Below are 16367 nucleotides of genomic sequence, written 5' to 3'. Positions count from 1 at the left end.
CTGGTGGCCCGGCGTGATGGGGCTGAGCACTGGCCATCTGGGGCTGGTGAGGAATTGCCACCGAGGGTCACCCTGGGGGTCACATCCCCCTCCACATGCCCCAACCTCTGCATCTTTCCCGAATAACTAAAGGGTTGGATTTCACCGTAATATGACCCAGAGATGAAAACTGCTACTGAGGCTAAAATCCTAGAGTGATAGCTGCCAAGAAAGAGGCATCCTTCCAGCTGAAGGTTGGTAAACCCAGGGCTAAGTGGGTGAGGCCGTGAATGGCCAGGAGGGTGTCCCCTCCGGAGAGGGACAGCCCCCGCCCCTGTGCTCCGGCTACCCAGGGACTCGGTGGAGGACGCACAGCAAGGTCCTTAAGCAATTATGACCAGGTCAGTAGCATCCTAAAGTTTACTTTTGTGTGCTTTGCTGGGAACTGTGGGTTGAGAGATATGTTTTTACTTTCTGCTACTCTGTTGATAGAGATAAACGGAATTTAAAAATCCATAGATATGCAAGTAAAATGTTAGTGTCTTTTCCAGGATATACAGAGGATACAACAGATTTTTATATGGACAGACAGCATTCTCTTTCCAGCATACATGTTTCCCTTTGGTGAGAAAGAGAGAATTAATATAATTATAATATATATAATTGTATATAATATAATATAGTTATATATAATTCAACATATATACGAGAGAACAACATTTAGAACTTACAGAATTAAAGTCACTTTCATATTAACTCTCTTTCCATTGTCCTAGATTTGTAGAAGAAAAACAGTAGAGAGAGAATTTTATTCCGATTTTGGGGTGGGGAGGGATGACTTAACAAATATTGTTCTAGAAGCAAAGGTAAGATTCTCCTTAGGATATAGGGACAGAATGGACTCAGAATTGACAGACAAAGGAGGACTCTCTTTAAGAGGGGAAGTCTGTGAGGAACCATTCGTGTAAGTGACATGGCTTTTACAGTTGACATCGCTCAATCATATTCATGCAATTCTATTTTACTATGTCCCCAAAATAGAAGAGAAGAAAAATTTCCATTCATTTGCCTCCAGTCAGAATATTCTGCGTTTCCAAAACCTGAATTACAGAAATGATATTTAGAGCCTGAGTTATTGGCAGCCGAAACCATTCCTTCTAGCAATGGCTGAATATGTAGAGCACGCACTGTTGCTGAAAATATTTCTTTTATAGAGTGCTACATTGAACGTGATTTTTCAGGACAAAATGATGTTCTCCTTCCACAGGCTTTTAAATATTGTTTTAACCGAATACTTAGTCATGTTCTGAACTTTAATTGTCTATGCCCAGCATATTTAAATACCAGATTATGCTGATATTAACATTTGTCACCAACCAGGAATATGTCCACTGTCATTTCACAGCTTACTGTAGATGTTCCTTGTGTTCTTGAATCATTCTGCATGAGCTGAATCCATAACCCTTGCCATCTGCTCTGTTTGTAGCCTCCCCTCACTAGCTCCTACTTGTAATTATTTGATTCCTAAAATCAAACCAAAAACAAAATTGTGCTCTTAATTTTCCTTTCTCCTCCTTTATTTGGCTGCTTACTTCATTAAGCATATTAATCATATTAATGTTGCATGAAAAGCAAGTGAGATGCCTATTTGTAGTGTATGTGAGTATGTGTATATTCGTGCCTATAGGGGATTTTCATTGCTCTATAGAAAAATAATGACATTGCAATAGAGAACAAAATGGAATTTTTTTTTATTTGAAACTGAATCATTCTAATGTTCTATAGTTATTTTCCTACTGGTTCTAGTTCTAGTTACTTATTTGGTATTTTATTGAATAGGATACATTTGGGTGTTTATATTTTTAATACGAATTTTACATCTGTATGAACAAAATACTTAGAGCTGTCATATTTTACTGCAGAGAAGAATAGGATTATGGACAATGGCACATTGTCCATAACAGGCACAAATCACTAAATAATCTTGAGTGGCATAAATACAATCCTCTGCTTTAAGTTTAAATCAGAAGTCACCAGCTGTCAAATACAGAACTGTAGTATTTTGGGGGAAAAGTACTATGAAAGTAAATATTTACCTCAAGAAAAGGTGCCTGATAGTGGAGAGTTCAGGCTTCTGCTTTATTATATAATGTAGTTCTGTATTTTTTTTTTCAGTGAGAATGTGTTCTTTTATTCCTTGTGTAATTCTTTAAGGCTTATGATAAAATAATCATCTAATTCTATTGGGAAAATAAAGAAGAAAAATCTCTTCTAATTCCATTATTAATTCCACCCCAGCCCATCCTTAATACTAATTATTAGCTTTGTGGTCTTTTTTCTTTCCATTTAAATGTATGCTAACCATTCTCTTTATAATTTCAGGAAATTAAGAGAAGTTTGCAGATTAAATTAAATGCATGCACATTAGCGGATGTTTTCCTGTAATGTCCTTTCAACAATTTGATTCTACCAGACCCCCCTTCCCCGCCCCAGCCCTCAGCATCAGTGACAGTGGATATACATTGTCCACGCAACCTAGGAAGATCAGATGCAGAAATGAAGACACCACAACATTAAAAAATATATAAATAGAATTGAGCAGAGTCTTGGTTCCGATTACATCATTTACTGCACATATGCTGCATTATTTAAAAATCAAGTTAAAGTAAAATCACCCTTGTAATTTGACATGTACCCTATGCCCTAGGTTCTGCCTTCTCAGTGTCACTTAATTGGGACTGAAAGGTGAATTGTTTTTATTTATGTACCTAACGTGAACAGAAGAGGTTACTTTATACTTGGTTGTGTACACACACACACACACACATCCACATGCACACACACACACACTACTCACTCACTCATGCTTGTAATTTACAGAGATACGGGAAAAATTTGTTTAATTTTGAAAGATGGTCAATGACATAAATAAGTGCCTCTCCTGATGGATGCCGCTGCTGTTGATTCCGCATCCTTCTAGCAAACTGCCAATGCCTTTCTCCTTCCAGCCAGCTCTCCGATGTCCCAGGGTCTCTGGTGGTAAATAATTAATGGGACTGTTAGCTTGTGATTGGGAGCAAAACTGTTTTACTCACAAGTGCAACCACTACACACTGAGCCGTTTCCTGATTCCTTTTCACAAAAATACACAACCCCAAATCCTCTATGGTGTGTTGTGTGAGGCCTATCCACTTACGTGGATTTTCGGAATGGGCACCTTTGAAATAGGGAAAGTCCTGTCTTAGAATGAGCTGTAAAGACCCTGAATGGTATCAAAGCCGATTGTCTTTGCCTTTCTACAGAGTAGGATTTTTCTGCCCTTATTCAGTATGCCATATGGTGGCCCTGCTTTTAGGGTATGATATTTTGATTTCACTTCTGTACATTTTGCTATGGAAGAAAATGTAAATATGAAGTTGAAAGAATTGAACCAGGGGCGCCTGGGTGGCTTAGTCGGTTGGGCGTCCGACTTTCGCTCGGGTCATGATCTCGCGGTTCGTGGGTTCGAGCCCCGCGTCGGGCTCTGTGCTGACTGCCAGCTCAGAGCCTGGAGCCTGTTTCAGAGTCTGTCACTCCCTCTCTCTCTGACCCTCCCCTGTTCACACTGTCTCTCTCACTCTCCTAGAAATAAATAAAACATTAAAAAAAAAATTAAAAAAAAAAGAGAGAGAATTGAACCATGTACATTCATTACCCACTCCCTAAATTCTACCATTACATTTTCTAAAGTTGCTCTCTCACATTCTATCCATATGTGTATCTCTCTGTCCGTCCATCAAGCCAATGGTTTCAGTGCATTTCAAAGAAAGTTGCAAGCATCCGGGGTGCCTGGGTGGCTCAATCAGTTAAGCATCTGACTTCAGCTCAGGTCATGATCTCGTGGTCTGTGAGTTCAGGCCCCACATGTGGCTCTGTGCTAACAGCTCAGAGCCTGGAGCCTGCTTTGGATTCTGTGTCTTCCTCTCTCTCTGTCCCTCTCCCACTCACGTTCTGTCTCTCTGTCTTTCAAAAATAAATAAATGTTAAAAAAAATTTTTTTTAAAGTTGTAAGCATCTGTACACATCACCTTCAAAACCTTTGTCATTTGTATTATTATTAAAAAGTTCAATATAGTTTTTAGCACCTGTGGGTAAAATCCATATAGAGAAAAATACATAAATCTTCATTAGACTGTTTGATAAGACTTGAGTAATTACAAACAGCAATTTTCTCAAGCTCTTGCTCTGTTAAACTTCATGCCTGTCCCTGTCCCCCAGGAACCACTATTCTCATTTTTTTTCACCTATTGATTACAATACCATATAAATGGAATCATTTTGTGCAGTCAGTCTTGCACTCAGCATTGTTTTAATACTCTCTGTCACTCATTTCATGGATCAGTAGTTCATTCCTCTTTATTGCTGAGTAGTTATGAAGTCACAGTAGTTGTTTATCCATTCTTCTGTTGATGGACACTTGTGCTATTTACAGCTTGGAAATAGTATGAATGAAGCTGCTATGAACATTCTTGGATAAGCTTTTGAGACATCTTTCTCTTGGGTAAATATCTGAAAATAGAATTGCTCGATCATAGGGTAGCTGTATGTTTAGTTTTATAAGAAACCACCAGACTTGTTTCCAAATGGTTGTGCCATTTTACACTCCAGCCAATAAGGTTTGAGTGTTCTAGCTGCTCCATAACCAAGTATTGTAAGTCTTTTAAAAGTTTAGTGATTCTGGTGGGAATATAGTCATGTCTCCTTATGGTTTTAATTAGCATCTCCCTGATGACTAGTGATATTGAGCTTTTTGAATATTTTTAATATCCTCTGCTGTTCCAATCTTTGCCCATTTTTAATTGGGCTGTCCTTTGTTACTTAGTTTTGGAGTCCTTTTTGTATTCTGGATAGCATTCTATTTTGGGAGGGTGGATTTATGCTCTGTAAATATTGTCTTCCAGTATATAAACTGCCTATTCATTTTTAAATGGTAGTTCAATGTTTTGAGGAGCAGAAGTTTTAAAATTTGGTCAAGTGTAATTTAGCAAATCTCCCTTTCATGGTTATTGCTTTCTGTGTCCCATTTAAGAAATCTTTGCTTACTCTCAAGACATAAATGTATTCAATATTTTCTCTTATGGCTTCTTTTCTAGAAGTTCCATAATTTTAACCTTTATGTTAGGTCCATGGTCCATTTCAAATTAGTGTGTGTGTGTGTGTGTGTGTGTGTGTGTGTGTGGTGAGAAGTCAGAGTCCAGATTTCTTTATATTCACTGTGGGTGTCCAGTTCCAGCACCATTTGTCGAAAAGACTACATTTCTCATTGTATTGCTTTGGCACTCTTGCGAAAATCAATCGAATGTACAACTATGGGTGCATTTCTCAACTGTCTATGCTGTTTCATGGGTTTATTTGCCTATAAGAACTATGGTTGGGATTTTCTTGAATCTATAGATAAAACTGAGAAGAATTGACATGTTAATAATATTTATTTCTCTAATCCATGAACATGGGATGTCTTTCCATTTATATACATCTTCCTATCTTTTGTTAAATTTGTTCCTAAGCACATAATTCTATGCTATTATAAATAATTTTTTTTAAATTTTCTGAATGTTAGCAGGTATAGTGTGATTCACTTCTGTGATATGAATGTTTGGAAGCCAACCCTGCCAAGCATATTTTCACATGAGAACATGCTTCTTTTATTCATTCCTTCAAAGAGGCAGCAGAGAGATGGAAGAGGTTCACCCTAGCCTGAGAGCTAGGGAACCAAACTTCAGTTCAGGTTTGCCTTTTATTGACTGTGTTAACTTGGCCAAGAATGGTATTTCACTTAACACAGTCAGAACATAACTCCTCATTCATTGTAGCCTTTTCAATAATATTTATAGAGGTAAAATTTTTAACTCTGGTTTACTTGTGCATTTGGAAATCTGGTAGAAGCCTTGAATTTTCTCCTCAGAAAAATGTACACACACACATGCATGCACACATGCACACACACACACACACATACACACACAGAGTTTTGTGTCCAATTTAGGATGTTAAGGCAACCTTAGAAGGCTATTCATCAGCCTTTGGGGTCCACAAAACCCCTGTTCTAAAGGGAGAGCTCTGTGAGGGTAGGAGCTGGCTTCCTTTACTTATGCATCTTCAGCACCCAGTATGGTGCTCAGCCAATCATGACCGCTCAGTGAATGCCCCAGCATTGCTGTAACATGCCTTCTGCAAAGCTGGCCATTCTTCCCAAGTAGCATAGCCAGTGTCCACTATTAGAGAACAGCAAGATAATGCCTGATGGCTGAGCCACATTTCAGATCACCAGACTGGCAGAGTCAAGAGATATCTTAGGGACACCCTGGGCCAGTCACTCCAGTGGTCCAAGGGCGTCCTAAGGCCTAGAGTTTCAGGGGATCTCCAACATCATGATGTGGGATATTTGGCAGGGGCAGGCATTGATGAGGACTGCTGATTCTAAATCCCACACCCTTAGTGGGGTTTTCTAGGCAGAGAGGGTATAGATTTCCAAATCCTGAGTATTAGACCTGTCTTTCTTCCACCACTAGATACTATACCCCTGTGAGGGAAACAGAAGGGGAACAGTTTGGCTGGACTATCAGCTCTCCCACCAAAACTTTTCTGTTGCTGTCAGTGAGATCAGCCTGGCAGTCCGCAGCCAGGCAGCTGCCCCAGGTGCCCTGGACTCGCTCCACGCAGGACAGTGCTGCTGCGCAGACAGCCTGACTCAGCACCAGCCCCACACAGGAAGTTCCTCTTACAGGGCTGCTGATCCTGGGGTCTACTCCCTGTGGTGACACTGGCATTATTTCAGGGCAGCCTTTTTCTCTTCCTAAAGCCCCAGATTTATGTCCTGGAGAGTTCATCCTGCTCTCCTCTCCAGGGATTCCCCTGAGCAGCACTAGCAAGTGATGGTGACATTGTGTGTGTGCTTCTGTCCACTCAGGTGCTGGGGACATGGGCAACAAACCGTCCACACCAGGCAGTGACCCCACAGCACGATGCCCAGGGACAGAGGGCATTCACGCCGCATACAAGCAAGGAGACCCCAGCAGGGCCCGGCACCTGCTCCGGGAGGCTTGTGATGAGAGCACGTCCCAGCTGGAGAAGGTAGGATCAATGCCGGCTCCTTCAGCCAGACTGCGGGCCTGGCTTGGATGAAGGTTGTCACTCAGATTATTTCCTTGTTATCATCATAATCATGCTTTTTAACCTCATTTTGCATGCAAACTTATGGCTGCCAGTCTTTTCAAGCCAACTTCTCAGCCTGCATTATGCTCAGCAGAAAAATTTTTTAAAAAATCTCAAAAGGTCACATTCTGTATAATTCCATTTGTATAACATTCTCAAAATGACAAAATTCTAGAGATGGAAGAGAGATTCGTGGTTGCTGGGATTAGTGATGGTGGAGGGCAGTAAGGTGAGTGTGCCCATAAAGCGGGAGCTTGAGAGACTGATCTCACAATGGAGTAGTTCTGTATCTTTTTTTTTTAAGTTTTTTAATGTTTATTTTTGAGAGAGAATGGGGGAGGGGCAGAGAGAGAGGGAGACACAGAACCCGAAGCAGACTCCAGGCTCCAAGCTGTCAGCACAGATCTCAACACGGGGCTCAAACCTACAAACCATGAGATCATGACCTGAGCCGACGTCAGATGCTTAACTGACTGAGCCACCCAGGCACCGGGAGTAGTTCTGTATCTTGATCACAGTGGTGTTTGCTCAAGTGCAGAATGATATACCCACATTGTATTAACATCGAATTACTGGTTTTGATCTTGAACTACAGTTGTATAAGGTGTTGCCATTGGGGGAAACTGAGTTAAAGAAACATGGATGCTCCTTAAGACTGTCTTTGCAACTTCCTATGAATCTCTATTTCAGAGCAAAAAGAAAAAAAATAATAAGTGAAATATGATTCCACTTTTATGACATTTAAAAACTGGCAAGAACGCATCTGTGGTATTAAAAGTCAGGATAGTGGCTATTCCAGGTAGGACAGTGACCAGAAGGGGGACTTTGGGGCACAGATAATCTTAGGTTCTGTGGCCTGGGTGTCCATTACATGAATGGGTTCATTTGTAACAGTTCATGAAACTGAACACACAATTTGTGTACTTTTCTGTAGGTGTGTTATATGCCAATAAAAAGTTACAATGACTGGGGGCTCCTCAGTGGCTCGGTCCATTGAACGTCTGACTTCAGCTTAGGTCATGATCTCATGGTTCGTGAGTTCAAGCCCTGCATCAAGCTCTGTGCTGACAGCTCAGAGCTTGGAGCCTCCTTAGGATTCTGGGTCTTCCTCTCTCTGCCCCTTCCCTGCTCATGCTCTCTCTTTCTCTCTCAAAACTAAATATTTAAAAAAATTTTAAAGCTACAATGACTAAAGTAAAAGAAGAGTTCGGGTTCACATGGGATTACCCGTGTGTGAATCTGGATGAACATGTTCTGGAAGGCTGTGTAAGAGTGTGTGCCTTTGCAAAAGGAAATTGGGAAGTAGAGATATGGAGGGAGGCCTCCTTTTTTATTTTATACTTTTCTATACTATTTGAATTAAAATAAATACACACTACAGAGCCTCTGGGCTGTCTCTATGCAGAAGGCCAGCCCTGACCTTTCTTCCCTCTAGTTCCTCTTGGCTTCAGGCTGGCTTCTATGAAATCACCACTTCATGAGAATGAGGCTTTTAAGCCTCCAACCCACTAGAGTGTAGATGGTTGTTGGTTGTATGTGGTGAACAATTTAATCAATCCCTGTGGTTTCTCTCCCTAATACAAGTGCTTTCCTGGAAAGGCTGGCCTCCCGGCCCCCACCCCAGGCAGATTGGCAGGGCAGTGGATTTTTCTTTTTTGGTCATATTGAATGAGTATGTCACGTCAGCAGCTCATTCACTCCTCTTCAGACCCCGGGCCTCCCTCCAGGTCCCACGTTTCCTGGGAAGTCTTGGATAGAATGGAGAGAACATAGATTTTGGGCTAGACAGACCCCGGTTCAAATCCTGGCTAGTTCTGCAGACTGTAAATTCCCTCGCTGTGGGCAAGCCTTCATTTCCTCACCCACAAGATGGAAACACAGTGTGAAAATAAATAAAAGAAACCTCATTTAAACTGGAATCTGGAAACCCTGAATGGGGAGTTCTCATGCTCTACCACTCACCTAAGTAGCAAACTCTGCAAGGAGAGGAAGCTTACTTCCCAGGCCCCAGCTGGAGGAGGGGGAATTTCTCCTTGGCCAGCAACAGCCTGGCCAGTGGGAACTCAGTGAAACACTCTGCCAGCTTCTTCCGTTTTCCCGTAGTTTGCTTATCTTGAATTGCAATACCTCTGCTATTTCCAAATAAACTCATTTTGCAGGTAAAATAACTGGCTCTTTTTTTTTTAAGTTTATTTATTTATTTTTGAAGGGGTGAGAGGCAGAGAGAGAGGGAGAGAGAGAATCCCAAGCAGGCTCCATGTTGTGAGCACAGAGCCCGACATGGGGCTTGATCCCACAAACTGTGAGATCACGACCTGAGCCGAAATCCAGAGTCAGGCACTTAACTGACTGAGCCAACCAGGCACCCCAGACTCTTTTCTTTTCTTTTTTTTTAAAGATCAACGACAGATACAGTCCTCATAAGACTGTTATCAGGATGAAGTGTGACCGTGTAAATAAAATGTTCAGTGCAGCATCGGGCATATGATAAGGGCTTAATATATCAGTTTCCATCCCTAGGATTCTGTGGACCCATCCCTGTCCATATCACCCTAAAGTGAGTCCCAAAGCACTTGTTTCCTAACCTATTCAGCAAGCAAAATATGCTCTTTGCTGTGACAGATTGGTCCTGGCATCCTCAGTGCTCACCCCAGCTTCTTATACACAGTCCGTCCTCAGTAAATGTCAGTGATGGCCCAGCCTGCCTTGTTCCCGTGTCGTTTTGTGTGCACCTGCTTGAACACTGACGCCCAAATCCATGGGGAGTAGTCAGGTTCCAGGAGGACTTCACATTTCAGTAATGCAGTCACACTCTGTACCTGCCAATCCAGCATTTGTTTTGCAGACCCAGCGAGCCCATGAAATGTGAGGGCCTTTTCTATAGTCATTGAAAGCCATTGTTTAGCTGTGTGATCTGGGCGAGTTACAAAACCTCTCTGAACCTCCATGTCCTTGTCCATGTATTGGTATTCTGCCTCAGATGGGGATACCCACACGGCCCCCATCCTCATGACCCTCGTAGCGAAGAGCAGTGCTGTCCCAAAGGAACAGAATGGGAGCCACAGTTGTATCACATTGTCTGGCAGTCACATTCAAAAAGGAAACAGAAACAGATGAAATATTAATCATATATTTTATTTGATCTGAATGTATTAAAGATCATTTCAACATGTGATCCACGTGAAAATTATCGACAAGGTCGTTGACATTTTTGGACTAAGTCTTTGAAATTGCATGTGATTTTACGCTCCCGGCACCTCTCACTTTGCATGAGCCCTCATTGCACGTCCCCGACACCCACATGTGACCCATAGTGCCATCCCAGACAGCACAGCCCCGTCCTGCCCATGGACTCGGCGAAGCATTTCGAGTTGATTCTCCTGGTACTTCCTGACAGCACCCCGCTCACCCAAGTCCCGTTTTTCCTGCTCTGTTTGGACCAGGGCAAGCTTCTGAGCATCTCAGCGGCCTATGGGGATCTAGAGACCGTCCGCTACCTTCTCACCGAGAGGCGGGTGGAGCTGCCCACGGAGCCCACCGACGACAACCCAGCTGTGGTGGCAGCGCACTTTGGGCACACCGACGTCGTGCAGGAACTGCTCGAGTCTTTGCCAGGTAAATCCCAAGGTGTGAGCCTCGTGGCCGCCTCTCAGGACACCCTCTTCTTAGGAGTCAGACAGGCATGTGGTGGGCTTCTGCTCCAAATGCTTGTTTCTTCACGCTTCCCCCAAGCAGGAGGTCCAGACATCTGGGGCATCAAAGTGACAATCCAGAGTCAAAACTGCGTAGCTGCCAGTGGCAACACCACATCCCACGTCTCAATCCCTTTAGCTCAGGAGGTCAATGTTCTCATGCCATATTCGATAAAAAATATGGATCTATGTCCTTTTTTTACAAAAAATAATAGATTATATTCTTTAAAGCAGTTTTAGATGTTCAGAAATACTGATGTGAAAGGACAGGGAATTCCCATCTATCTCCCTGCAAAAGTTGCCCTACTATTTACATTTTGTATCGGTGTCATACATTTGTTACAACTGAGGAACACGGAGAGACCTGGTGACTTTTTCAAAAGGTGCTGAAGTACTGGCACAGTGGTCTGGTCGCTCACAAGCGGAATGTCTTGTCTGGGTGCAGGGCAGGGTCTTCATAAGGAGATGACATCTGAGCTGGGTTTTGCAGGGTGAATAGGAGCTTACTTGGCAGACAAGAGAAGGAAGGGCTGAGGTTGCCTACTTTTGGAGAGAAGGGACCCGAGTGTGACTGGGTCTGGGCATTGTTTTCAACTGCTCCTGGGGCATCCTATCTTCAACTCAACTAGGGACAGAGTTGCTGAGGACCGAAGGAGTCTAGAGCATTTTTCCAGATTCTGCAGGAAGTGCAGAGACAGGCAAAACAGTGTGTGTCCCTGTGAATTCCCAAACTGGAGGGAAGGCTGCCATTGTTAGGAGTGATGTAAGACCAGAAGACACACAAGACACAACTAGAGAGCAAGGGAGGGTTTGAGAGGAAGAGATGAAAGGCTCACAGAGGGTGGGAATACATCATTATGTAATTTTTGGTCTCTGTAGCTGAGCAGAGATAGAGCAAAGGGGGAATAGGACAGATGGAGACCAAAATGGGTCTCTCTGTGAGTATCACTGGATTGGGGCCTCAGAAAATACATGTAGCGGTCTCATATGGTTCAGAAAGAACCCTTTGGTTTTAGGTGTTTAAATCTTTTAGTTTTGCAGGGCTTAATTCTTGACTTTGCCATTTACTGTGGGGCATTTGGCAAGTTCCCAGACCTCTCTGAGCTTTGAGTTCCTCATCTGAAAATCATAGCTTTGCAATATAGCCTGATATAGCCTCCTAAGACTGGTGTACATCCATCCTCAAGAAGCTAGCAGCATGATGGCTGGATTTCTCATCTCTAGATATCCTTGCAGTGAGTGAGTTAGGGATCATGTGTTAATATCTGTTCAAGTACCACCTCCTTTGAGTTGTTAGTTCTGGTTACCAGAGAGAGAAGAAGGGACATTTATTTACCATCTGCTGTAGCCCAGGCACTGTGCCGGACACCCTGTGTGCTGCATTTTCATTTCTTCCATGTCCTGGTCAATTTCTTACCATGGAGAGGAGGGTCCCTGTCTCTGTGCTTGGAAGCACTTTGGTTCCTAAGGACTTTCAGCCTCTGGAAATGAGACAATGTTATGATGCACTTGGCAAGTGTCAATGTGGAAGATGAGATCATTTTTCCACAGCAGCTACATCTAAAAGACACTGCATTCCTTTGAACTTGAAGATATTGTAACACTTCAGCCCACATTGTCCCTGTTCATTCAGTGTGCTAAATGTTATTTCATTCTGGAATTAAGTAGGTGGTTTCTTTCAGGGAGTGATTCTCAAAAATCTAGGCTGGATAGTTAAATCTATTTCTTTTATCAGAGCCTTTTTTTTTTTTCATTTATAAAAGTAACATATGTATTTTACAGATATTTTAGACATGCAGTAAAGTGTTAGTACTCTGAAAACATTATGACATATAATGAGTTAGAATGTACCGAGGCAGGCCCTTGACATACGTTATGTCATGCAACCCTCACATTAAACTTGGGAGGATGAGTGTTATTATTCCCATTTTACTAGTAGGTAAACTGAGTCAGGGAGAGGTGAAGAAATGTGTTTAAGATTACACCGCTGAAATGTTTTAGCCCTAAGCTGCCTGTCTCCAAAGCCCATGTCCCTGTATATGATGCTACTGTGGGGATGAGGTCAGGGCTGGGGATGGGGAAAAGGGTGTGGGGAATAATGGCCATAACCCCACTACCCAGAGATAAAGTTGCAACACTGGGATGGTACCTTTTAGTCTTATTTCTACACATACATTTTTTTTTTAATTCAGTTAACCATTATACTGTATATGCTGTTTCAAATGCTGCTTTTCCTCACTTGGAATTCTGTGATGGGTTTATAATGATGTGGGAAAGTGCCCCATGCAATTGAGAGGGGCTGTTCCAGAAAACACTATCAACGTGACAGAAGGGACTTTCAGGTAGAGACAGGCCAGCACGATTTTAGCAACGGCCCAAGGGGACATGGCAGCAGAAACAACCAGAACCCTTCAGTGACGCTTTCCCTCTCCTCCCAGGTCCCTGCAGCCCCCAGCGGCTGCTGAACTGGATGCTGGCCTTGGCCTGCCAGCGAGGGCACCTGGGGGTGGTGAAGCTCCTGGTCCTGACACACGGGGCCGACCCGGAAAGCTACGCGGTCAGGAAGAACGAGTTTCCTGTCATTGTGCGCTTGCCCCTCTACGCGGCCATCAAGTCAGGTGGGTCCCCCAGCCAATCCCGCGCATGGGAAGCTTCGAAGTTTCCAGATGTGGGATGGTGGCTTCACCCTCACTTCTAGCCCTTAAAGAAAGCTCTCTGTGGAGATGTTTGCAAACTCTGTTAATTGCTTCTTTTTCAAGATGTCTGCACCTTCCCTCATTTGCCCCACTCACCCCTGCAAGGGGATTTCACTGACAGGGACCAACTGTGGCAAATGACACTGTAGTAGGAGGCATGCCACAGGGCAGGGTCCCACAAAAATTCTCTCACTAACAGGAATTTGACGTCTCGGGGCGCCTGGGTGGCTCAGTCGGTTAAGCATCCGACTTCAGCTCAGGTCATGATCTCACGGTTCGTGGGTTCGAGCCCCGCATCAGGCTCTGTGCTGACAGCTAGCTCAGAGCCTGGAGCCTGTTTCGGATTCTGTATCTCCCTCTCTCTCTGACCCTCCCCTGCTCACGCTGTCTCTCTCTCTCTCTCAGGAATAAATAAAACATAAAAAAAAAGTTAAAAAAAAAAAAAAGAAATTTGACATCTCAAGGGAAGGACTAGAGAAGCTCCACCAGCATAACTACCCTTTTCATTCCCATTTCACATATTAGCATCCACCATTTTGGACAACTGTGCTACACTCTATATTGGAAAGCCCTTAGCTTCCCATTTTCTGTCTTTTAGGAAATGAAGACATCGCCATATTCCTGCTTCGGCATGGGGCCTTCTTCTGTTCCTATATCTTATTGGACAGTCCTGACCCCAGCAAACATCTCCTCAGGAAGTATTTCATTGAAACTAGTGCCTTGTCCAGCAGCTGTCCAGGAAAAATGGTGAGTTGTCGCTGCTTATGGATGAGTGGATAACGACTTTTCAGTCACAAGAAAGAAGGGCATCCTGCCATTTTCAACAAAATGGATAGACTTTGAGGACATTGTGCTAAATGAAATGAGTCAGACACAGAAAGACAAATACTGTATGATCTCACTTATATGAGGAATCAGAAAAAACCAAACCCCTAGAAACACAGAGTAGATGATTTGCCAGGAGTTGGAGGGTATGCAGAAAATGGGGAGATGTTGGTCATTCTATATAAACTTCACTTATAAGATGAGGAGGTTCTGCATACATAACATACAGCTTTGCGATTATAGGTAATAATACTGTATTATATACTTGAAAGTTGCTGAAAGAGTAAATCTTAAATGTTCTCACCACAGAAAAGAAATGAGAATTAGGTGACATGATACAGGTGTCCCCTAACACTATAGCGGGAATCATTTTGCAATAAATAAGTATATTAATTCAACAAGTTGTACATCTTCAACTTACCCAATATTATATGTCAGTTATATCTGAATTAAACTAGCAAACCGTGCAGGATGTAGTTTTAGTTAGGTTTCCATTTTAATAACAAAAAATCATGTTGCGTTACTTCCATTATCAATTTGGCTTTTTATTTTATTGTTTTAATGTTTATTTATTTATTTTGAGAGAGAGAGAACAAGCAGAGAAAGGGTAGAGAGAATCCCCATCAGGCTCCACACTGTCAGTGCAGATCCTGACTGAGGGCTCGATCTCATGAACCATGAAGTCATGACCTGAGTTGAAATCGAGAGTTGGATGCTTAACTAACTGAGCCACCCAGGTGTTCCCAATTTGGCTTTTTAAATATAGCATTCTATCCCTCTATTCCCTCTAGGTAAGTCAACATGGCTAAAAGTCATTCTTTTAAATACATCCCTGGAGCGCCTAGGTGGCTCAATTCATTTAAGTGTTGGAGTCTTGACATCAGCTCAGGTCATGATCTCACCATCTGTGAGATCAAGTACTGCATCAGGCTCTGCACTGACAGTGCAGAACCTGTTTGGGATTCTCTCTCTCTCCCTCTCTCTCTCTGCTCCTCCCTGGTTCATGCTCTCTCTCAAAATAAATAAATAAATAAATAAATAAATAAATAAATAAATAAGCAAGCATACAGAGACAACAAACAAATAAATATATGTCTTAAATCTATAGAGTAAATGTAGCTTAGTTGTCTCAGCCTTTTTCCTGTGGACATTTGGGCAGTTTCTGCGTTTGGCCTCTTGTAATACAGCCTAGATTTCCAGGATATTTGCTTCTGTAGATCTAAGTCCCAAAAGTGGATTATTTGTGAATCACATCCCCAAAAAGCTGTGGAGATTCACACTTTCACCAACATTATATGGGGAATCTCTGTTCCCACACCTTGGGTCTAGATATCCAGGAACCTTTTAATTTTCATCAGTCTGTTGGATGAAAATGAGAGCTCCTTGTTTTAATGGCCACACTGTTATTATTAACAATATTAGGCATCTTGTCATATCTGTAAGAACTATTTGCATTTCCCCTCAGTCACATTAGTTGCCTGTTACTATTTGTTGACTATTTTCCTAAAGAGTCGGTCATCTCTTCCTTCTCATCTTGGAGAACCTTTTGTGTATTAGATTTTAAACCTTTTTGATCATACATGTTGCCAATATTTTCCCCAATTCCTTATTTTTCTTTTGTCTGTTATCTTTTGTGATAACAAAGATATAAGAATATGAAATCAGATATGTCTTTTTTTTATTGCATCTGGGTTATATAAGAAGGTCATTCCCACCTCAATTTTATATAAATATTCTCCTCCTGGGGTGTCTTGTAATATTTTTATTCTTTTATTTTTTATGTTTTAAGCTTTAATTTTTCTTATATTTATTTGCATGTATGGTACGAGGGAGCAAATATAGCTCTCATCTTTGCTAGGTGGATGTTTGTTATTCCAGCACAATTTTTTTTAAATGTTTTATTTATTTCTAGGAGAGAGAGAGACAGCATGAGCAGGGGAGGGTCAGAGAGAGAGGGAGTCACAGACTGAAACAGGCTCCA

General features: G+C 42.3%; 1 protein-coding gene across 2 annotated transcripts in view; it reads left to right on the top strand.

Annotated features, from left to right (window-relative positions):
- Positions 1-16367, top strand: part of LRRK1 (leucine rich repeat kinase 1) — a 126340-nt gene that overhangs the window by 36438 nt on the left and 73535 nt on the right. For both annotated transcript variants that reach the window (XM_039235056.1, XM_039235057.1), the window contains exons 2-5: positions 6929-7092; positions 10617-10788; positions 13304-13483; positions 14160-14308. In XM_039235056.1, the coding sequence (XP_039090987.1) occupies positions 6929-7092; positions 10617-10788; positions 13304-13483; positions 14160-14308 (665 nt within the window). The remainder of the gene's footprint in view (positions 1-6928; positions 7093-10616; positions 10789-13303; positions 13484-14159; positions 14309-16367) is intronic.

Source organism: Hyaena hyaena, unplaced genomic scaffold, assembly GCF_003009895.1.
Source record: "Hyaena hyaena isolate Hyena2069 unplaced genomic scaffold, ASM300989v1 scaffold_95, whole genome shotgun sequence".
In the NCBI taxonomy this organism is placed as follows: domain Eukaryota; kingdom Metazoa; phylum Chordata; class Mammalia; order Carnivora; family Hyaenidae; genus Hyaena; species Hyaena hyaena.
Note: the sequence above shows the minus strand (reverse complement) of the source record. Positions and strands in the feature narration are given on the sequence as shown.